Here is a 24,971-nt window from a genome sequence, read left to right on the forward strand (position 1 = left end):
ACACACACATATATACATATACATATACATGTATACATATATATACACATATATACATATACATATATATACACACACACACACATTATATATATATATATATATATATATATATATATATATATATATATATATATATATATATATATATATATATACACACACACACACACACACACACACACACACACACACAACATTTAAAAAACAGAGCTATATGTTGTTTTTTTTTTTTGGTATCTTGTAAAAGTACAAACTAGTCACACACCGATCTAAAACTTTATCAAGACCAGCTTTAAAGTCATCCGGCAGATCTGACTAATACACATTTTATATGGTTTTAAGTCATGGACAGTATACAGTTTTATGCAATTGGAAACCTTCAAGGATAGTATTATTCAAAACTTGCACAATCCTGAACAAATGTTGGTATATGACCATTTATTTGCATACATTGAGTGATGAGATGAAATCAAACATCTGGTACCATCGTATATAGTGTGCCATCATAAAAATATATAATGTTTTCTTAATTGTTTTGTGCAAAAACATGTTAACACTCTTGATATCAATGGGTTTCTGTAAACCAGTGAGAGAAACAAACATTATCTACCTATTACCCTTCTGACACAATATAGTGTGAGAAGGGCAGACAAAACATTGTTTATAATTAAATGCTATCCTGGAAATTGAAAACTGCAAGAAACTATATACTCCCTGCAAGAAACCTGCAAGAAACTATATATAAAGATATAGTGTACTGTAAATTTTTCTATACATTTTATTGGCCTGTTAAACCGCATGGAGTACTTGGATTCATTGGCCGGCATTTTCTTCAGGTCGGATCTGTATGCAAAGGATCATAGGGCAACAAAAGACCATGTAGGACATGCCAGTAGGGTGCTTTAAAAATGTCAGAATGTAGCAGCATTCTTCAGCTGTATTCAAAGGATCATTCTACTTGGAAGAGCCTTTGATGATGTAGCGGTCTAAAAATGCAGTTCACCTAGACTGCAGCCTAGCTTCTGAAACAAAGCTTGAGTCAAAGGCAGAATCAGAACTTCCAGAAACAGGTTAGAAGTTCACGCGAAGATTAATAGTCATGTAGTTAATTATAACTCAGGAGAAAATATCGTGTGAAAAATCAAGACAAGTGACCATTCAATATGGCTTCTGTGATCCAGCAAGTTTAACTTCTTGTTCGAAGTAATGCAGGCCATACAATGATGAATTTACCAATCTACTGAACTTTGCAGGATCTGGCAAGGCATATCAGTCATAACATGTAGAAATACAATTGGTCCTAGTTCTAGCTCTAGTCTTTAAGAGTAAAGACTTTCAGTAGGTCAGCATGGTCATGCTTTTTTTTTTTTTGGGATAAAAAAAATATTTGCTACAGAATATCGCTCTGGCTTTCACCTGTGGAACAATGAGTTTGTGTGGACCTGTGCAAAAGGCAGTCTATGGAATCTACTTTGAATGTTTGCAGTATGCTGACCTCTACAATTGGGCTTTTTGCTGTACTGCTGTATTTCAGAAATATCAGACATGGAAAAGCTAAAAGAGACTAGCTACATGCAAAGAAAGCAGTCATTTCAATGCAGCTCAGTAAACCCCCAATATAAGCTTTCTTTTAGATGATGTACAGCAGCACAAAACACACTCGACAGGCTGATCAGTCCGTACCTGGCCGTAGATCAAGCTCTGCCTGATTAAACTGCTAAATGACACAACGGAAAAGAGACAGATGACAGTGGATCTTGCCATGTCATTTAAAGCGCGCCCACATCGGCACTGCAGCATTCTGATGACCTTCCTCTTCCAACGTCGCCATAGTAACCGCTCTCTTAAACTAGAGAGGGAAAGAAAATGTGTGCTTTTGTTATAAATATGAATGATCTCGACGGAGTCGCCTGTTTCTCTTTTCCTCCCGTTAGGCCCACAACTTGTCATGTTCATTTCTTTCATATTTAAGGTTGTTCTAGGAAGAAATGCTGCAAAAATCTTGAAAAATCAATGTTCTTTTTGCTAGCAGGTATTCTTATGTAATATGCTAGTCTACATTTTTAGTTTTGAAAAATCCACATAAGCTACCAGCATGTGTTACCTCAAAATATGCCACTCTTTTATTAATGCTTGTGCAATTGTTGACAGCCATTTCTAATTGGACTTCATTTCTGAGGAAGAAATACACATACTGACTGGTCACATTTCACACTGTCCCACAGTATTAGTTATTTTGCTTCTACTGATGAGGAGACTGGTGCCCTGAATTATGATCCCAATTGTAATTTAAGATGAAGTTCACCCCACAGATTATTCTAGTTCATTGAACCTATGGACATGTTACAGCTCTGAGCTGGACCAGTTGTGGTTCTATTCCTGAAGCTCTTTGTGTGGGACTCTAAAAAGCTACAAAGGCCATAAGGGGCTGCACATAGAAAAGACTCCTAGCTTCCCGCCTAAAAGAAAAAGGGGAAGATGTTGAAGCAGGGAAAAAAAGGGGGTGTGGACCTTTTGCCATGGGGTCAGGCAGCCCTTGCTGCTCAGCTAAGCTTTTAGGGAGCACAGGAAATAGTGAAGTAAACAGTAATATCATGTTTCAGTCCCTGGGCAGCTTGTGGAAAGTGGTCCACGTTACACTGATCTGGAATAAGGTTCATGTACTCAAATCTTGACCCAAGACTTCTAGAAGAAACAATGATGCTGATTCCAGTAATCTACTTTTCTCCCAGTTTCCCCAGCTTCTCTTCATCTGTGGCTAACCCCACATATAAATTTAAAGGTTAGGGGTTTTTACATGAACAGTAGCATGCTAGAGAACTAACTGAAGAGTATCTTCACTCAAAGTCACATGAGGATTTCCATGTTGACTATTGCAGACACACACATCTCTCAATAAACCTAGTGAGCTACAGCGTGTATTGAAGTACGTGTGTGAGGATGAGACTGTTAGGAATACAAATTAGGGCAGTGTATATTGCTGTTGTTGGAAGAAAATGTCAACTCTCTATTTTTGACGTTTTACAAAAGTTCAGTTCCATTGACTTACATTAAAAGTAAAGTAGGTTTTTTCTTGCTCCTGTAGGAAAGTTTTCTTCTGTCTTTTTGTATTAAAAAAAAAATATATATATATATATAATATTTATAATAAATGTGTATAATAATATGTACACATACATACACACACACACACACACACACACACACACACACACACACACACACACACACACACACACACACACACACACACACACACACACACACACACACACACACACACACAAATAGTTCAGGCATAACATTATGACCACCTCCTTGTTTCTACACTCACTGTCCATTTTATCAGCTCCGCTAACTATATAGGTGCACTTTGCATTTCTACAATTACAGACTGTAGTCCATCTGTTTCTCTGCATACTTTGTTAACCCCCTTTTACCCTGTTCTTCAGTGGTCAGGACCCCCATGGACCCTCACAGAGTAGGTACTATTTGGGTGGTGGATCATTCTCAGCACTGCAGTAACACCTGATGTGGTAGTGGTGGTGGTGTGTTAGTGTGTGTTGTGCTGGTACGAGTGGATCAGACACAGCAGTGCTGCTGGAGTTTTTAAACACTGTGTCCACTCACTGTCCACTCTATTCGACACTCCTACCTTGTCAGTCCACCTTGTAGACGTAAAGTCAGAGACGATAGCTCATCTGCTGCTGCACAGTTTGCCAGCATTGCTGCAGAGGTTGAAGTAGAGCCTGTCAGTGCTCAGACACAATGCATCAACTCGATCTGCATGGCCGAAGTCCCAAAAGGAAGCCTCTTCTGAAACTGATGCACAAGAAAACCCAGAAACAGTTTGATGAAGACAAGCAGTCCAAGAACATGGATTACTGGAATCGTGTCCTGTGGTCTGACGAGACCAAGATAAACTTGTTTGGCTCAGATAATGTGAAGCATTTGTGGTGGAGCCCTGGTGAGAAGTACAAAGACAACTGTCTCTTGCCTACAGTCAAGCATGGTGGTGGTAGCGTCATGGTCTGGAGTTGCATGAGTGTTGCCGGCACTGGGGAGATGTGGTTCATTGAGGGAAACATGAATTCCAACATGTACCCTGACATTCTGAAGCAGAGCATGACCTCCTACCTTCAGAAACTGCTCTGCATGGCAGTTTTCCAACAAGATCCAACACACTTCCAAGATGACAACTGCCTTGCTGAAGGTAAAGGTGATGGACTGGCCAAGTATGTCTTCAGACCTAAACACAATTGAGCACCTGTGGGGCGTCCTCAAAAGGAAAGAACAGGAACGCAAGGTGTCTAACATCCACCAGCGTGATGTCATCATGGAGGAGTGGAAAAGGATTCCAGTAGCAACCTGTGCAGTTCTGGTGAATTCCACACCCAAGAGGGTTAAGGCAGTGCTGGATAATAATGGTGGTCACACAAAATATTCACACTTTGAGAACAATTTGGACATGTTCACAGTGAGGTGTACTCACTTGTATTGCCAGATATTTAGACATTAATGGCTTTGTGATGAGATATTTTCAGAGGACGGTAAATCTATACTGCTATAAAAGCTGTACACTGGCTAGATTAAGTTATATCCAAGTTTTCATTTCTATAGTGTTGTCCCATGAAAAGATATAATAAAATATTTGCAGAAACATGAAAGGTGTACTCACTTTTGTGAGATACTATAGTACCTGCTCCGTGAGGGTCCATGGGGGTCTTGACCACTGAAGAACAGGGTAAAAGGGGGCTAACAAAGTATGCAGAGAAACAGATGGACTACAGTCTGTAATTGTAGAACTACAAAGCATACCGATATAGTAAGTGGAGCTGATAAAATGGACAATGAGCACAGAAACAAAAAAATTTTAAGAATTACATTTTTATTAAATTTGCTGAAATAAGATTCATTACCAGCAAGAAAAGTACAGGTAATATATGTATAAATAAATGAATTAACTTATAACTCAAACACTTCCTCATTCATGTTTAGTAGGCAAAAATTTCCCCACAAGAGAACACTATAAGCAAGAGTTTTTGTGTGCATCACTAAAGGGGGGGTGGCAGACATAAGCCCACTCCAGCAGGATTATGGACAAATGCTCATCTGTTCAGTTGGGTTTAACATCATCTGAACAGGCTGAAAATAGGAGAGTACCAAGACACTCCATATACAGGTACATGAACACAGTATATTCAATGCTGCTGCCACTGGGGTAAGACAACAACTGTTAACTGATTAGACATTCACATGTTTATTTTAACATTAGCAGTTAGTTTCCACAGCCAACTAGTTATACCATTTACATTTACTGACATTCAGAAACAGGACACCGGAAGAATGACAGTGAAATCGATTTGTGTGTCTCAATTCTGTAAATCCATCCACATCATGGGGCCCTATCAACTGCATGACCTTTGAATCTAGAAAATCTGCTTTACAGTGTGCATGTATAGGACTACCCTCTAAACAACACTAGCCACATTGCTCGAGCAGATTGGAGAAAAAGCAGTGTAGCCTTGTTTGCCACACACACACACACACACACACACACACACACACACACACACACACACACACACACACACACACACACCATTAAAAGAGAACAAAATGAGGGTTGGAGTGAGAAAATTCTCAGCGAGGTGCCAAACGTAGCCAAGCATTTCTCCAGCTGCCTCCACGAGAGGACATTCATTGTCACGCTGCAATCTGATGGTAGGGGAGGAGAAAGTAGAAGAACAGTGGGACAGGAGGAGAGGAGAGGAGTTGGTGGTGGTGGTGATTGCAGGGATTGAATCCAGAATTACAAAACAAGCCATCCTGTAATCGCTTTAAAAAGTCCCTCCAGACAAACCACAATAGCACACACACTAGAGGGAAATAAGACAAAAACAAGTCCACCATGATGTGGTAGTGCTTAGTTACACAACAGCAATCTGGAACTATTGATATCAAAAACCCCCAATGTAACTTTCTAACCTGTGTTATAATACGATGTGGGCTATTCAATTCAAAAAGCTTGCAAAACTATTGAGTAGTGTGGTATGTTTGAGATTGGTGCTGAGGGCAGACACCCACAGCCATCAGTGAAATTTTCAAACGAGCAGAGCCAACACTCCACCCCCACGTGACGCCCACTAAACAGCTCGAAGAGAATCGAGCTTTCAGATTTGCAACGTTCCAAACTCATTAAACTTAACTCTAAAGAATGCCTGAAATACAAAGAATGTACTTCTCAACAAAGGGGTCTGAAAAGAAGACATTGATAACCTATATCCTAGTTATTAAATTGGTGGACTAAGATCAAAAGAAAAATTAATTATTATTTTTCTGATTTTTTTTGATGCTTGTACAACTGAAGTGTCTTCATGCAAAACATAAATAACAAAAGCAATAGGTGGAGAGTATGCCTCTTGGGAAACGGCTTGGTACATTGTATATTTGCCGTCATTGCCATCATTTATTTATAAGTACATTTTGCCACATGTGCGGCATAAAGCAACACTGGTATTTTTTTCAAGCACTAAAACAAGTATTAAGGGCTGATAATAAATTGGCCCAGATCAGTAGGCATATTTACAAACCGATACATTTTTTTAAACCTTCTAATTAAAATTGGGGAATGGGCACATAAAGCAAAACGTACACACTGTTATCCAAGCTGCTAAACCTGTTTTATCATCCGACATGTACAACCTGGTTCTGGCACCGCTATATGCATGCGTTGGCATCAAGAGTACAAATATTATCACAGCTCTCTCCATCAGGGGTCACCACTCTCATCCACAAAGGGCGTGTGGTGTAGGTTTTCATTCCAACTAAGCAGGGGAATGCATCATATAACCAATCAACTGTTTGAAGACTGAAAGTAACTGATTAATCAAGTGGAATCAAGCGTGCTCCTGCTTGATTGGAATGATAACCTGCAGCCACACCGGTCCCCTGCGGACAAGACTGGTGACCCCTGCTGTACAAACTGTATTCATAACAGAGATTCAAATCTGTAACCATTCATACAGCTCTGCTCATCCACTCTAATACACTCTTCCACAAGAGTTTAAAAAAGTAGCATTATGACAGGAAGCCAAGTAGGATAGTAGAGCTCTCCATGTTCATTCAAAACACATTAATCAAAGCCAAAACACAAACAGATCCAACTCAGTATGCGGCATTTGTGTCTGCAGGAACACCTATGTAATAAAAGGGTGGTTAGGGTGAAAAAAAATGTCCTTGAAAGCTAACTGATGAATTAAAGAAAAAAAGAAAAAAAACTGACATGGCCTCATTTTATAATTGCAATTAAAAAATTCAATTTAATTTCTTCAGGCTCTAGGTCCCTAAATAGACTGTGCAACTGCAATTATCTTGTTTGAGAGCACAAGTCTCCAGCTCATGACTCCGGAGCAGTCACACTACACTGCATCCTGCCCCCACATATGGCAAACTCCATTCCTCCAAGACCGTACCATCAGCAGGGACCATGGGGGAATCCAACAGCAAGAGTAGCCAGAACATTCCACCATGTATCCACAAACTGACCTTCAGAATTGGCTTTGTGGTTTGGTCAGTAGAACAAGGCACCATAACACAGCACGTGGAGCAAACTTTGTTAAGGCATGCTATGAGTCATTTCACAAATTGCATTTAGATCCTGATCAAATGAGTCTTACATTGGAAAGGAATGGAACCCATTTGATCTCAGCCTTGGAACCACTAGACTAATGCACCATTTCTGTGATTGCAAGTGTGTGCTTTGTATGTAGATGCTAGAAAGATGCTAGAAAGAAGGAGAAAAAGCAAGAAAGAGCGAAAAAAACAGTGCCCATCTCAAAGCTGAGGAGAACCAGGGTTCCTTGGCAGGTTTCAGTCCCAGCTCTGCAAAGCCTCTTCTCATGTCACAGGCCATCTGTTGCTCAGCAGCCCTGCAGGCACTAAAGATGAGCTCCAGCACGCTGGTCCTGATGCCTATCCGGCACTCCTCCCTGAGCTCCGGCAAGTTCCCTGTGAGGAACGCCTCTCCGAACTCCTGCATGCTGCCTAGCTGGCACTCTTTCTCAGCTTCTTCCTGCTGATCCAGATGCCTCTCCAGCACTGCATCACTCAACTCCAACAGACATTCAGACCAATGCATTCTTTCACCATAAAGAAACCCCACTTCATGTTTCTGAAGCATATCACAGCACTTCTGAAACATAACTTGTTATGAAACACCAAGAATTGTAGCAACATTAATGAGGTCATTACAAACAGGATAATATGATATCTACCTTGTGAAAGTGAACTGGACATGAATGTTGCACCAAAGTATAACAGCACAGATTTTCTATGGAAAGTCCAAGGCTTTATCTTGGTCAGCAGTACCATTAATTAAAAAAAAAAACAAAAAAACAAACACACACGAGTCCAATCCCTGCAGTAAAGCAAAAGGACACACACACACACACACACACACACACACACACACACACACACACACACACACACGATGAGGGGAGGAGGAAAAAAAATAAAAATAATTTTTAAAAAAGGCCTGTCAAACAAGTAGAGAGAGAGCGCTTTTGTCTCGCCAAAACAATGGCCTACTTTCTCTTCTTCAGATAGTGCATGGCATTAGATTTTCATTGCTGTGGCACCAAGCTATGGAAAGAACTGCCTCACAAGCGCGCCGTCTGACCTCACAACCTTTGAAAGTTCTCAGTGCTGTCTCTCGGCGCATTCCAGCAATGAGCCAATGTCAAAGGCCAGGTCCAAAGTTGCACTCATTAGCATAATTGTAAATGTGGTCTTGAAATGGTGATTGAGAGGAACTGGACACAAGTGGTGGATCACAAGTGTCTCAACAAAGGGTCTCTGAGGCCGAAGCACGTGCACAGTTTCACCACTGTCAAGCATCTGCCAAAAAGAGCCTGATTCAGAAAAGGGAAGGACAGAGTAGAGCGATGCTTATATGAAGTACAGTTGTGCAAGTTGGATAATTTCTACGTCTCATTTTTGCATTCCAGGCACGTCTTGTTTAAAATAATTACTTGACTAAAAAGCCTCTACATGAGAGCAGACCATTACCATCTAATGACTCCCGATCACAGCTAAATATTAGTCATTCACAGTCGTGATATTACTTTACATATTGTAATCATGAGTTCAATCCAATCAGTTACAAAAACAATAAACAGCTTTCTGTGAGTAACCTGCTAGCCAAGGTACGACTTGGATGTGACTTATACCCTATAGCAAGGTTGTTGTCGTTATTATTATAGTTACTATATCACATAGAAAAAACAATACAAAGTTCAACATCTTGAACAATGTGATCTTAAATACATCTAAATATATCTAAATATCATGTTCATCTGTTGTAATATAATTTTGTGCAGAATTTGCTAGACTAAACATTTCAGAAACTGTTGTGGTATCGTGTTATGGTTAAAATATATATTCTTTAATAAAGACTGAATATATAGAACTGTGAGAATTCAGAGAATGCACAAATGCATTCTGTTCATGGTTAAATGGTAGAAAACCGGCTGTACATCATAAATTAACGAATATTTTTCAAAAATGTTTATTTAAAAAAAAAAAAGGGGGTTCTACTATGGTTATAAATCACATAGCCTTGTTGAACTATATACTGCAGTTTAACATAGTTCTCCTCTTCCATATGTAACACTTTCTCCTAAATGTGTAGGTTGTGCAGCCAAACCCTAATCTCTAGGTTTATAGCAAGGTGAAATCAGTTCTGCTCTAGTATGTCTGCGCTGCAGTAAGCGTTCAAACATTTTCACTCACAGTGCCACAAGCATATTCTGTCCGTTCATAATTCCACCGAGACATCAGAATGAAAATTTAGAGCAGTGATGACACATTCTGGAAACCTGGCTAAAGGGCCTCTGTGACTGAGGACTTCAAAAGGTGGCAAGTCAAGGCCAGCAAATTTCAATATTGTTGTCCAATATCTGTTGTAGATTTCAGAATACAGAACTGGACAACTCTGCAAAAAAAGAGGGAAAAAAATTCATGGCAACCTTCCCATCTTATCCTTAGCTAACTAACTTTTCACAGACCAGCTACAGATGGTGTATGGCACAGTTGGGCTCTGAAACTATGGACAAAACTGTGAGGCAACAACAGTGGGATATCACACCTAGTTTTAATATTTGTCTGTCTTTCCATGTAGCACCACAACGGATGAATATGAACAACGTTCTGCATAAGACCACTTCCATTTAAGCACAGACAGTGTCCAAAATCACAAAGCTGCTAAATTTAAAAACTGAAAACTCATCAGTGGCACAGGTCATGCAGGACACAGCACAGGCAGATGTTCAGTTATCTCAGTGTTTATTGTATATGAGCTTCCACTAGCTAACTGATAAAGAAACAATCTTGAAAATGCAGATGTGCTTTTAAGCCTTTAGTGGAGAGACAATGAATCAGGACAATCAGATCTGAATTGTTCTTATCCTTTCCTTTTTAACTGCTGTTCTCTTCTGATCTTCAGCAAAACTATGTAGCCTCTGGTTCCTAAGCAACAGGCACTCTGCTATAATGCAGGACCACGGCGAGAGTCTGCAGTCCAGATACAGGTGGGTGTGTGTGCTCATGCACGCGTGCGCAAGCACCACACACACGAAACCAGCGTTCCTCCCCTGTAACAGCTAGACAAGCTTTGCTGCAGAGAAGACTGCTGCATAGATTCTCTCCTGGACTCCTACTCTGACGCATTAAATGGCCATTTGGTGCACTAGAATGCAGCAGGAGCATGGCAGAGATAATAATTGATATGAATAATGTATTCTTTTTCACAATGTAAATTAGACTGGATTATTTGTTGCAGACATGGAGACATGCAGTTCCATTTATTCTCTATTTAGTCTCCATTCACCTCACAGACAGAGGCTTCATTACATCAAACCACAGGGTGTGAACTTGCAAGCATTTGGAATTAGTCAAAAAAAAAAGGCAAAAAACAAAAATCACAAATCTGGAACCATGCCAAGGTTTATCTTTCAGATCGGAAGCTGAGGAGAACTACATCATCAACAACAAAAATGATAGGAAAAAACAAATTCAGAACAAACTACAAAGACATTTATGCCGCTTATAACAAAACAAAGGATATGCAAATTCCTAAGGCAGCAATTTCCTCTTCAGCCAACCCACTTCGGAAAGCTGTGCTTTCAATAAAAGAAGGGGGAAACCATTTGCACAAAAGCCACAAATAAACTGGCATAAATAGCAAAGGAAAATATTTGCGACTGTCCTGTAACTATGGTGCTCGGAAACGCTGATATCAATTACAAGTAAACACTGTGAACCTGCAGTAATTTACATGTTTTGAGGAAAACATGACTGCATTTCAAAAAACTGTAATGATTATAGCCATAGCAACAAAATCATATATTTAAACCAAGGACGAACTGGTTTTGTACTAGAAAGTTCAGTTGTAGCTCAATTTCATGTAATACATGGGAGACACTGCTGATGTCATTTGGAGCAGGCTTCATGGACACACCGATGATATGCTAACTAGAGAGGCGGAGTGGCAGACAGACTCCGTGGAGGCATCAGCTAGAAATTTCTAGAACGACATGTCCATTAACATGTGTGTAAAAACACCACACGTGGCTGTGGATACAAACAAACCAACATGCCATGGATGAGTCAAGAACTGCCAACAGAAAAACGTATCATATACGACCTCATATATTCACATATTCATTATGTGTATTCTGGCATGTATTCACTTCCAACGGCATAAAATGGGTGTGAGATTATGCAAATCGTGTAAGTAAGGGCTGACAAGGGCAAGAGGCTAATCAGGTGCCATCTAAATCAGGTTATTTTGCAAATATGTATGTTTGGCATCAATTTGTTCCACCTTAAACATATGTCAAATAGATTTTAAGTGGTTTCAGGAATGTAATATTGTTGACACTTGGTACATTAAACTGCTAAAAGGCTACTTTCAAGACCCCCAAAAGCCATTCACAACATGGTAGCATTTTGTTCATTTCCACAGCTTCTAAAATGAACACTGTGCATGACAGATTGAGGACTAGACCATCATGCAAATGTGTGCAACTTCTGTTGCATGCTGTACATGGTAAGTTATGCATGTATCTTTTTGAGTCATTCGCACCATTCTCCATCATGTCAACATGTAAGGTCATACTATACAGTTAGGAGAGGCCTTGTAGATTGACAATGCCAAATAGTGAGTCAGCATGCAGAACACTAGTCAGGTGACCTCAAGGTCTAAAATATGAAAATATAATATGTCTGAAAGGGCAGCATTATTATGGATCCTGCACTTTTGCTAGGAATGTGTGTAGGGGTGAAAATCACTGACAGTCTCATAAAAACACGTTTTGTGTCAGGCAATTTGCTTGAAAATCACCAACTGAAGAATGAACCAGCAGTTGAACAGAGTATCCTACATATAAAACATCAATCAGCAACACCACTAATACGGTCATCCAGTTTAATTTGAATTCTAAGCCATGTTAAAACAAGGTTAGATCTATCCAGTGTTGGTTTCACATTATTCCTTAACCCTGTCTTAACTAAAGTGGATTAGAGCAATAAGACTCTTAAGACTGATTAGTTACACCAAGGAAAGATACGAATTATCTACCACCTTCACCATTTTCAGACAACATAAATGTGCACAGTATCACAAACATACCATCTTAAAACAGGTCTTGTGCCTACTGCTGAGATCAGTTGTACCCCAGTGTTATAGTTACAAAAATGTCCAAACTAAATCATGATCAGGAGTGCAATGTACTGTGAGACTTCATCTGTGTCCTGAAAACATGCCCTCAAAGGGTTAAACTACAGCAACAGGCATACACACAACACTTTATCATATACAAAACTCACAAAAGTGTCCTATAGTCTAAACAAACAGACTGTGAGTCTCAGCAAGGTTCATCTTGTAGTAAGGGCTTGATTTGCACACCAATACCTGGTGACAGAAAGAATACACCACAGGCCATCATTCCAACGGTTGTATACTGGTCGAGGTCATACTAATGACTCAGGAAGACTGAAACTTGGAATCGAATACGGTCCTAGTGGAGCACAGCTCAGAACACCCACAGCCGCCTCCAGCTCTGGACCTGCAGTCTACAGAGAGTGAGAATGAATAGTCACTCCCTCTCCAAGAGCTGCTTCTGAGGATGACTGGCTTAACACATGAAGAATCATCACAACCCCTTCACTTTGACAACAGTAATCCAAAAGGCATATATTGCAGACATGCAAATTACACATACTACACAATAGGCTACAGAGGTCAATGTGACAAATCTATGAGTATCACCTCCGGTAAATGTCGTGCCATTTTCAGCATTTGGTTTAAAAAAACGGAGCAAAGTTACAAGAACATTAGATACATTTATGAAATAGGTTACTCAACACACGTCAATACAGCGTCACTAAATGTGTAACAAAGCTTACATTGTTACCGTATTCGAAAAACGTAGGCAAAAAACGAAAAACTCCAAAAACGATTTTTTCTCACTTAAAGTTCGTTGAAATGACATAAAACATGGTTCCAATCCTCCAAATGCGTGCTTTCTTCAGCGAATAAGAACTTGAAGGCAGCATGTCCGTTTCTCATTCAGCAGCCTAGCCTGTTAGGTTAGCAACACACACACAAACAATACCAGAGCTGAAGCTGACAGGATTTTGCCTCGTTAGCTCAGCCTCTCACAGAGATGTGGACCAAGCCTAGAGGCACGACGGTGACTTTGTTACTATTATTGTCCTTTATCTGAATAAAATAAAGTGTTTTAGTGAATTGTGAGTGGCAAAACCAGCCCTTAGACTATCCGGCTAGCCACAGCTAACGGCTCACCTTCAATGGAGATGACGTGCTCGCGGATCTGATTCTGCAGCGCGAGGTCGTCAATGCGTTCGATCAGGTCGTAGATGGCGTAGATGTTCGGGTGCACGGACTCGAAGCGGTGGATTTCGGCCCGGATGGCCGCCGAGTTGGACAAGACGAACTGCGACCCGGCCGACCCGGACTGGGCGCCGGGCCCCGACACGGACCCGCCGGACGACGACGAGCCGAACTGTGCGGGCATGGCCTGGGGGACCGGCACCGGTGCGGGAACCGGCACTGGACCCGGGCCTGGTGCGGGCATGGCTGGCTGCGCCTGCTGAGAGATGCCCGAGACTGACACGGAGACGGGAACGCTCGACTGGTAATTCATCTCAGGGCTGGCTGGATTTAGGGGAGATGCGAGGGGGGAAAACTAGTGAAGGGATGAGAGGAATAGACAACGCGTTCGGGAAACGGCAGGGAAAACGGGGAGAATCCGCAGTTCTAACCTGACCAAATAACCAAAAGAAACACGGTGTGGTTATAATCGATGCATCAACGGTCAAGTCTCCGCCTGTAACGATCCGCGCCTCTCGCTCATATTACCAAAACTTGACTCTGGACCATTGTTCCTCCGTGACGGGCTCTTTTCTTTTTCGTCCTTGTGACAGCTGGACACACCTTCTCGCGCCGCTTTCTCACGAACCGAGTCGTTTGTTTTGTTCGCTGCTTCTGTCTCAGAAGCACACAATGCGCCCCGAGTCCGTTCACCGACTGAACGGCTTTTCCACACTGAACTCATAAAAAAAACCCGTTTGAATCCTTCTTTGGTTCACGAAGACCCGCCCACCGCCCCACTCTGCCCGCCCCTCCCCCCGAAGCACACGCCCCTTCACCACCCTTCGCCAGTACCCAGTGACGTCTAGCTCGAATTTTGATCTGATTGGATGACTTTGTGGGGATGAGATAAAGCAACGTACGCATCATTTGGATCCCTGACCATTATGCAACCGTATACTTCGCTCTTACATACTATTATGTGCCTGTTTATATACTGTATATTTGTTTTCTTTTCAGTGCAGAAACGCAGTGACAAAATACATATATTTTAGCTCTGACCTGTAATCGCCTCTCACACATTGACCATTCATTCACGTAAACAGTTTATTGATCAACACTCCAGCACCAGAGAGAGTGTTGGTCCTTTTGAAGATTGCACCAAACCTCTCTGTAAGCAGGCATGGGCACTAGTGATGATACATGTGTTTGAAAAACGCATCTGAAATCCAAAAATATGCTCATATGAGAAATCTGTACCTATGAAAAAATATAACTCACATTGGCATTGTCCTATCTATCAAACACTCATTCACAGCACACATACAGTCACAACTAAGTGCTGTCATTTAACACTATTTTGTATCCTTTATTTTGCCGCCATTGGCTGACCCAAGTAATGTCTGAATTAAGCCACTAAGCTCACATGCTCTGCTTTACCTGACGTCCCACTTAACCTAACCAGGCCTTAAGCATTCATCCATTTGCTTTGACATGCTGAAAAAATCTCCCTTCTCCGAGTTACATGATTACTTTCCATTGTCTACCTGTGTGCTGCTGAGGTGATTTCAGAATAAATACATCTGTGTCTGGGAGCCTTGCCACCCCAAGGAAGCACTAAAACATGAATCCAATGCAATAAATACATCCAATGCAAGATTTTTAAATAAGATATAAGAACATTCCCAAGGCATTGTGTACACATCAAAGCACAGTGAAGAGATTTAAACAGATGAGAAAAAAAGGCAAAGTGTTGTGAATCATGTGGTTATTATTGTATCAACTATTTTGCTGTCTCAGTGTCACTGGCACTGTCATTAGCTTGGGAATTTGCAGGCAACAGTCAAAACCACTGTATGAAACCAAATGTAATTTTCATATGGTTAAATGCTCTGAGTTGTACACTTGAGATAGGACAATAATGCTGCATATTGGCTTTGGATATGATAGCAATGGTGTAAAAGGCATCAGAATCTTTACCTGATCTCTACATCGAAATCTCAGCATACATTCAGACTATACTGAAATTACTGACTAACAGCAGCAGAAATTACATTACTCCACCTTCCAATGTAAACTAATTCTGTTTGAATAGGAATTTAGACACCTATGACACTTTGAATACCTTCTATGACACAGAGACTCTTGAAACAACTTCTATGACTCATGGAAAACATTATTCTATGACACTAAGAGACCTATAGCACCTAATATCCCCATTATCCTATGGGGCACATTTACTAAGAGAGGCACTAATTACAGACAGTCTGCAGACACTTTGCACTGGTAGCAGTGGCCATTTTAGCTTCCATGTTAGAAATCTATGCAGGCACAACTTTGTAGTTTATGTATGACCAGCGCAATATAACCACATCTTTGGCTCACATGCTTTTTGCATGAAAGCCCATTTCCACTTAATAGGAAAAAACTATTTTTTAATCTTTCTTTGTTTCAGGTTTAAATTTTTGCTTATTTGGCTGAAATAATTATTTATTTTCTCAATATGTTTAACTTAATACGTTGGAATAATGGCTAATTTAAAAAAAAATTATTACTTAAATATGAATATGAAATATTAGGAAAAAAGCAGTTTGAAACTTTTTTCTAAAACTATGACAAGGTGACATCTTGTACTACCTTCTATGACACTAAGACAGTTTGTATCACTTTCTAAGACATTAGAACACCTATGACATCTTGTATTACCCTCTATGACACCAGGACACCTGTGATACTATGATACCTATGACACCTCGTGCTACCTTCTATGACACTATGACACCTTGTATCAACCTACTATGACGCCAGGACATCTATGACACCTTGTATCACTTTCTATGACACAATAGCACACGTGACATATATAGCATAATATATTTTTGTTTGTGTAATATGTTGTAAAACATACATTTTACTGTTTACTATAGGTTTCTCACAGTTTTACATTGTGTAACTAGCAGATTGACTTCAACCAATATGTAGAATGTATCTAAACATTGTTTGAAATGCATGCTGTATGAAAGTTATTTCAAGTGATGTTTCTTCTTTCCCCACTTCCTCTTTTGGAAATAATCAACTATTTACTCTGCATTCCACTTCATAATTCTGTGCTTGTTGTCGACTGACCCATATAAAGACAGCGAGTAAAGCCCTAATGAACACTAATCGAAAACGTCTTGAACTAAGAAACAGCTATACCAGAATGTTTGAGGTTTGTCCTGTTTTTGTGTGGTAAACGTTACAGCATAATGGAAGCAAACAGGATTTGAAAAATTCCATCCCACGTGGTAACAATTTCCAGAGCACGCAGCTGCTGTGGAGCATTGAAAAATTTCTTCAAGCTTCAGTGGAGGTACTGATACTGTGATGCTTTGGGCAAATTTAGAGTACAACACTGCTGTAACCACCTAAACATAATGACAGTAATACGAGGGTTGACTTATTGGCTTGACATCATGGTCAGCTGTGCCGTGTTCCAGTTCCAGAGGTCTCCCTACAGCATTGTAAAGTAATAAGTACATGAACACTAATGTAAGTAAGGATTTATTTACAAAGCACATCTTAACCCTAAGGAGAACACATTTAAAAGAACAACACAGGACAACATCCAGTGTATAACAAAATAAAAAATACAACAGTTAATTTAGAGAGACAAAACCTGATCGATAAAAATGGGTTTTTAATCTGGATTTAAAAGCATCAATAGAGGGTGCAGACCTAATATCCAGGGGTAGACTGTTCCTCGGTCTTGGCGCAGCAACAGCAAAGGCCTGGGCACCTTTGAGTTAAGACCGTGAGCTAAGACTGTGGCACAGTTAGTAGCAGCTGATCTGAAAGACTTCAAGGACCTGGAGGCAGGATAGAGTTAAAGCAGATCTTCTATATATGTAGAATGGTGACACACCATTTAACAATTTAAACACAAATGAAAGAATTTTAAATGGGATCCAATAGTATAGAGGAAGTCAGTGTAAGAAGGGCAAAATGGGAGTGATGTGGTCCCTTTTTTGTGCCTGTGAAAAGGTGAGCTGCCACATTTTGGACTCACTGCAAACTTGCAATTGAGGATTTACTGACACCCAAATACAAGCTGTCGCAGTAGTCTAAGCGAGATGTAATAAAAGCGTGGATAACCTTTTCCAAGTCTTGGGACGATATAAATGCCTTAACCTTGGTGACTGGTTTGAATTGATAAAAGGAGCTCCTAAAAACAGAGTTAATTTTTTTGTCAAACCTGAGGTCAGAATCAAACATAAGCACAAAGTTCTTTACCTGAGGCTTCATATGCCCCAGCAGCCCACCAAGATTATCCATTAAAAGACTGGTATGCCTGGGAGAGGAAAAGAGAATCACTTCAGTTTTATCTTCATTTAACTGGAGAAAACTGCTTTCAAACATTTAACTTCATACAAACATTCAGATGCTTACTTAGACGTCTAAGGAAGCATAGGTTATCAGGCTACAAAGGGAGACGCGGGTACAAGGGGAGATACAGTATCATCGGCATAGGAGTGAACCTGGATATCATACTTCCTAATGATCTTTGGAAGTATTTCTTTGCTGGAGAAAGTGGGCCTAAAGCCTATAACTGAGGACATACTACAGGATTATTTACACTCCCCGAGGCCTATAAACAACAAAGGAATACTCCCAGTCACTTGTGAAATGTCTTTATGCAGACATTACTCTGCCATGCTGTAAGAAGATCTCTGAATCATCATCTTACAAATAAACCATTCTCTCCAACATAGGCCACCATTTGCCCTGTTTCATAAGCACATCTTCAAATGTGACTGCTGAAAACTCCCTACTACTCTGAAAATGCTGCAGGCAGTGGTTTCTGGCTGCCCTCTTTAAAAAAGTGAGAATCCAACTCATTAAACTTTATTAATTAAGAGATAAGAGCCCGAAAGTGCTGGTAGAGCTCAGAGGAGTCCCACTTTCGCACTGTAAAATTTGATGTTTTCAGCTATTTTAACATCCTGAGATGCTAATAATGACGTAGGCAGTTGTTCATCAGGCAGCAAATTATGAAATGCAGTTTAACCTGTTTCAAACATAGATGTAAGCTCTCATGTCAATTTTGATGCTTTTGAAGACGAAAAGCAATGGGTTGAAAATTTTCCCAAAAATGATTCCCCATTTCCTGCATGTTTTGATTCATGTGGTCGAATGGGCCCCGAAAAATTTAAGAGGAGGGTCTGAATTCCCAATATTCAGTCTAAATTGGTTTGAAACTGAAAATGTTTACTTTTACAGCGATGTTGCCTTTGCCCATATAGATTTTAATATCATACAGCGTATGTGTGCCATAGTAGTGCCACCTAGCATCACATAAAAAAGGAAAACAGTACCACCAAAGGCATCAGAACAAATTGTTCAGATACTTTCTATAATATAAAGTCTTCTGTTTCCATCTGCTGGTGCAAAATGGAGTTGCACCATGTTGGTCTAAGGACTAGCTCTGTAGCCCACCTGCACTGCACAATGTGGTGTTTTCTACTCTAAATGATTAGATATTTAACTGGTGATGGGCCTCAGGTACAAGTAGAGCAGAAATGTGCAGGGCAGGTGAACTACACGCACTTAGATTTCTTTAAAGTATAAAAAGCCAGGAAAGTGACCAGTTACTTGTGCACTCTGCAGCTTATGCACATGTTTCCGCTGCTCCACCACAGCCAAAATATCTGCTTTCCCTTCAATGAGGTCATGGAATAAAATACTCTCCTATGCAAGGCATCAGCATTATGGTTTGCAACACTGACATTTTTTCCATTTTCGGCCTTCACGTTTTCCCATAATACAGTTAAAGGTTTCCATTTTTTTTTTAAAAAGGATACAACCTTTCCAAATTTCCACTATGGTGGACATTAACATGAATCTAGTCTAATGTAACATAATTATATCTTCCTTGCTTGTGCTTTGCACAGTTCAAGATCTGAGAGCAAATGGCCAAGCTTGATTTGTTATATAGCCTGACCAATATAATGGTTGGCCAATCTTACAAGCCAATATTGTTCAAAGCTGCTGTTAATATATATATATATGTTTTTTTGGTTTGTTTTTTTTTAAATGGTCAGACCAAAGACTAGTTTGAAATTTTTGAAATGGGCTGTTTTCAAACAATTTATAATGAAATAAAGATAATATATCTTATGGAAAAACACTTTTAAGTGCAAAGTTATTAGGCTTACTAAATTGCATTATTTGAATCCAGTGTCATGTTCTCAAGTGAAATGATGGACAGAGTGCACTTGATTAGACTGTTGGGAAATTGGTCACTTCTTTGAAACCTTCTTTAAAACCTGTAATCAAGAGTCCTTATATAGACACACCAATCAAGTTTCAGGTGGAAGTTAACCACAAAGAATTGTGGGTAGCCCCACTTCCAGTGCTACAATATTTATACTCCTATCAGCCAGTATTGTTGATTAGCAGAACCAATTGTTATCAGCTGTAAAATGTTTATATTGGTCTCATGCCCTAAGTTGTTTTTTTTATTTAATATGAAAAGAAACTACATGTGCTTTCCTTTAATAATGAATATGTCCTCATATTCACAATATGTTCACAATATGTTGTTGTTATTTATTACTTTACACAACTCTTAGGCAGTTCTTAAATCATAGAAGGACGCTCTGGTCGCTGTTTTGCAATTAGTTTGCAATAAGCACACTGTGGATAAATATAGAGAGAAAAGTTTAGTCTGTGAACAAATTACAGTAGATTCTCTTGATTAAGAGCCAGTGGGAGTGACCTTAACCTGTACACATATGGAATTCATGCAGTTACTTAGATGCATTACACAGTGTACAGTAAGTGAGGCTGTGTATGTGTGCGCTAACTTAGCCTCCATTTTCATGTCCATTTTTATCCTAACAGATGGTGTATTTGGCACTTGGTTGTGGGTGGGATGGCTCCTCAGGCGTGAGGGGGAAATATACAGTCGGCAGGGTTTTCCTATTGGCACTGCTTGGCTACCTAACCAGCTGCTCAGAGTGCAATCCTTTTCAAAAGCTCTCCACCCACTCTCTCTTGCTCTCTGCCTCTCTCACTCGCTCTCTTTTTGACTTCTTGTATTTCATCAGCTGAGTGGAAGGCACAAACAAAACATATTGTCAAATAAAAGAAATGGAAAAGTGTTATGCAAGCAGCAGCCTTCAGAATAGCATTGCATTTATTATTTCAAGAAGAGTGAATATTTTGAGCTAGAAAGTTGGTATGTTAGAAGGTAAAATGTTTCCTAATCTGTATACTGATACTCGGCTCATTTGCAAAAATGGAAAAGAGCTTTGTATTTTCAACACAATTAAAAAAGTGGAAAAGAAGTATAAATATTGACATCATTGTTGGGTCAGCCAAACTAAACAGACTGTAGAATTCAAATACACTCTAGCACAGGGATGCCCAAATTTTGTCTTGGTGGGTCAGAACATACTGTTTATATTGGCCAACAAAGACAAAAAAACAACAACAAAAAAAATGATTTCATATAATTCTATATTATCTTGCTAAACTATATTTTAAAAATACAATTTTGAAGAAAAATAAGAAATAAATGAGTTCTATGTAGAAAAAATATGTTTGTTCTCTCATTTGGTGAGAGTGTGGGGTTAGGGCAACTTGTAGCAGCCCTACTGTAGCCATTTACTTATGTAGTTATTTGTTTATTTTGCGAGTGTGCTCTAAAAGTTGCTCCATATTGCAGTCTTAAAGAGTTTGATGACACTTTACTGTAGTGCAATGTCAATAAGGCTGCATGACACCAATATAAGCTTGTCATGACTACTGACTTGGACCCACTTTTTCTAATGTGTCATTTGCATTTGTCAGGTTTGTTGTGAAGTTGACATAATGTCTGTTCCAGGTGACATTGACTTTTTCTGATATAAGGTTGTTATGAGACTTTCTAAGGTAAAACACAGACTTTGTGGCTCAGTGTATGTCACAGTGACATAAAGCTGATCATTTGAGCTGGCCAATCAGATTTCTTTTTTACAAAAGTAAGAAATTTGTGTGGTAATATTACATTTTGTATCATTTTAGCTATGTCATATCATCAGCATTATGCCTCTGTGATATACAGTAAGCTTTCAAGTTAGTTGTTATGACATGCATCTTATTTCACCCTGAAATGTGTCCACAATGCAACAAACCAGGGGTGCAACTACATACTTTCTGAGGTGAATGCAAACATATTATCGGCGCCCCCCCCAACCCCGCCCCCCCATGCTAAACCCCGCCCCGGCCGTCTATGTGTCCAGATCTCACTTATTCATGCACTTATAAAATACAAGACAAATATTGTACACTTTTATTGTGTTATTTCATCACATATTATAGCAGATGATCATCTCAAATATCACAAACAAAAAACACACTAAAGTAAAAATATGTAACAGCAAATCTGAACAACAGCCTGGACTCTACATAAGATTTTTAACAAGAGTTTTAAATAAATCGTTACCTTTCGTGCTTTTGCACTTGCCCATTTGTCAATACAGCACCTGTGCTTTTAGCTAAAGCTAACCTGAATGTTTACAAGCCTCCCCTTAACAAACTGACATAATGGACCTTATTCACTCCGCGTCTATGTTGAAACGAAAGCGAGGCTGTGGGGTTAATTTCGTTAATGTCATTTCAAATTAGACATGTTAACACGACCGTTAAATGCCAAATACAGTCCGGCTGAGCATGCAAGTGTACACTCTTGTAATCAATCAATCAATCAATCAATCAATCAACCTTTATTTTCACTCGGTAATACATTGAGGGTAGCCCTCATTTCTAATGCAGCCGAGCATTTACAACTTAAAGTGACTGAAAAAAATTAAAATTAAAATCAAATATTTAAGCAGGCAAGCTAAAATAAGGAACTTTATAAACAGAATACAAATTAAATGGTAAGAGCAAAAAACAAACAATGAGGATTTAATTAAGAAGAAATAAAATAATTCAGAATAAACTGATAAGTGGACAGGCTAAAATGTAACGCAATAAAATAGAGATTAATAATTAGAATAATAAAATATAAGCACAAAGAAAGAGGGTTAAAACACCAAGTTTATATAAAAAAAGTAAATTATGGAAATAAAATAAACAGTAAAACAGAAGACAGAATAAATAAAAGGAAGAAATAAATGAAATAAAAAGGTAAAAGGCGAAAAGTATGGAATAAAATAAATAAAAAGGTAAAACAGAAAATTAAATAAATAAAAGGACAAAATAAATAAAAATGTAAAGGAAAACTCAACTAAAACAGTTACAGGCTGAATGTGTCTGAATGTGGCTAGAAACTAAGAGTTTAAGATGATTTAGTGACACCAGCGAGCTGAGCTTTAGACCAGGCTACCACGGTTAGGATATTAACGAGAATGTTGACTAGCTAGGTTAGCTAGCTAAACAGGCTACTATAAAGAGCTATGGCTTGACTAATGTCACTCGTTTTGAAGTTAAACCGAGAAAATAACCAGTACAGGGTTAATCAGGTCGTAGCTGGAGAACCAAGTTTAGCTTTAACGTTAGCTTGCTGCCTCACTGCTATCATTCATCTGGCTGGCTGGGTAATATTAATATGGCTAGCCTTAGCTAGCACAGTAACATACATCTTAAACTGAAAAGGCGATCTCTTCTGATTGTGTGAATCTATTCACGGTGAAGTACGGGATCTTTGGGGAAACTATGGAAGGTTTGACCTCTATTAGATTCCTTTATTTTTGAATAAGTGCGTTTGGGAACGCAGCAGTGAGGCAGCTTTGCTAGAACCCAGTGGTCCAACGCTACTTTCGTACCCTACAGTCTCGTTTTGGTAGACAAAGGTGACGTATGTGAATAAAGCGTATAAACTGACCAACCTGCTGTCTTTCAACCACTTTGAGAAGCTTTTCTTCATCCATACAACATATTTTTCTCTCTCCCTCTTCCGTTCCCTATGAGGCGCGTTCTCAAGCGCCTGTGTTTGGGAGCAAAAGACAGGAGGGCAGGGGACGGAGTGGATGGGCGCCTGATTAGTGCTGTGCTGTTTTTTGATGTGTATTATCATACTTGAACAAACAGCTCTTACAGAAAATGCAGACTAGAAATAATTTTCCGGCATCGTTTTGGCGCCCCTCTAGTGCAGCGCCCATATGCGCCGCATACGCTGCATACCCCCTTTTTGCGCCACTGCAACAAACCACAATATCAACTTGACATCAAGTTTACTACAGTAGACTTTATGACAAATGGCACCTTTTGGAATAACCTTTATACATTTTTATATAGGTTTATGTCCTGAAGAGCATATAAGGGGGTTATGTAGCCTTATACGTGCTGCCCTACAGTAAAGTGTTACCAAGAGTTCTTTATAAAGAGGTTCTATACCTGGTAACAACAATATTTACAGGAATTTTCAACCGATCCCTATCATGGTGCACTGTCCCAACCTGCCTAAAAACATCCACCATAGTGCCAGTTCCAAAACAGACCGCAGTATCCGGCCTGAATGATTACAGGCCAGTGGCATAAATGTCAGTAATCATAAAGTGTCAGAAAGACAGTTTCTGAAGTACATCAAGGCTGCTCTCTCACCTACTCTAGACCTTCACCAATATGCATACAGACCCAATAGGTCAACAGATGATGCAATTTCCACTTCCCTCCTCAGTGTACTGCTCCACCTGGAACAGTGAGGAACATATTGCTGCTGTCAGAACAAAACCTCATGTCTCCAAAATGGTAACATTACAAGAGAAGAAAAAAAACATATATTACTTTTAATGTAAGTCAATGGAACCAGACTTTTTTCCGAGTCATTTCGGGCCATTTCTTTCAGTCCATTCATCATGAAGTTTACAAACAATGTAAAGGGTAACAAGTATTTTAAAATGATGCCACAAACTGAAAAATATAATACTTCTGCTTTTAATACCATCGTACCCAGAAGACAGATTCCCAAGATGACCAACCTAGGCCTCCACTATAACATCTGACTATGGATACAATACTTCTTAACAAGCTGTCTACAGTGAGCCAGGATGGGCCCCAACCACTCTGTCACCCTGTTACTCAGCACAGGAGCTCCGCAAGGTTA

At 39.6% G+C, this 24,971-nt stretch overlaps 1 protein-coding gene across 1 annotated transcript in view; it reads right to left on the reverse strand.

Annotated features, from left to right (window-relative positions):
* agap3 (ArfGAP with GTPase domain, ankyrin repeat and PH domain 3) overlaps positions 1 to 14,643 on the reverse strand; it is a 188,182-nt gene extending 173,539 nt beyond the window's left edge. The window contains exon 1 of the mRNA XM_017723284.2: positions 13,874 to 14,643. Coding sequence (XP_017578773.1) covers positions 13,874 to 14,234 — 361 coding nt within the window. The 5' untranslated portion in view covers positions 14,235 to 14,643. The remainder of the gene's footprint in view (positions 1 to 13,873) is intronic.
* Positions 14,644 to 24,971: the final 10,328 nt, after the last annotated feature.

This window comes from Pygocentrus nattereri, chromosome 3, assembly GCF_015220715.1.
Source record: "Pygocentrus nattereri isolate fPygNat1 chromosome 3, fPygNat1.pri, whole genome shotgun sequence".
In the NCBI taxonomy this organism is placed as follows: domain Eukaryota; kingdom Metazoa; phylum Chordata; class Actinopteri; order Characiformes; family Serrasalmidae; genus Pygocentrus; species Pygocentrus nattereri.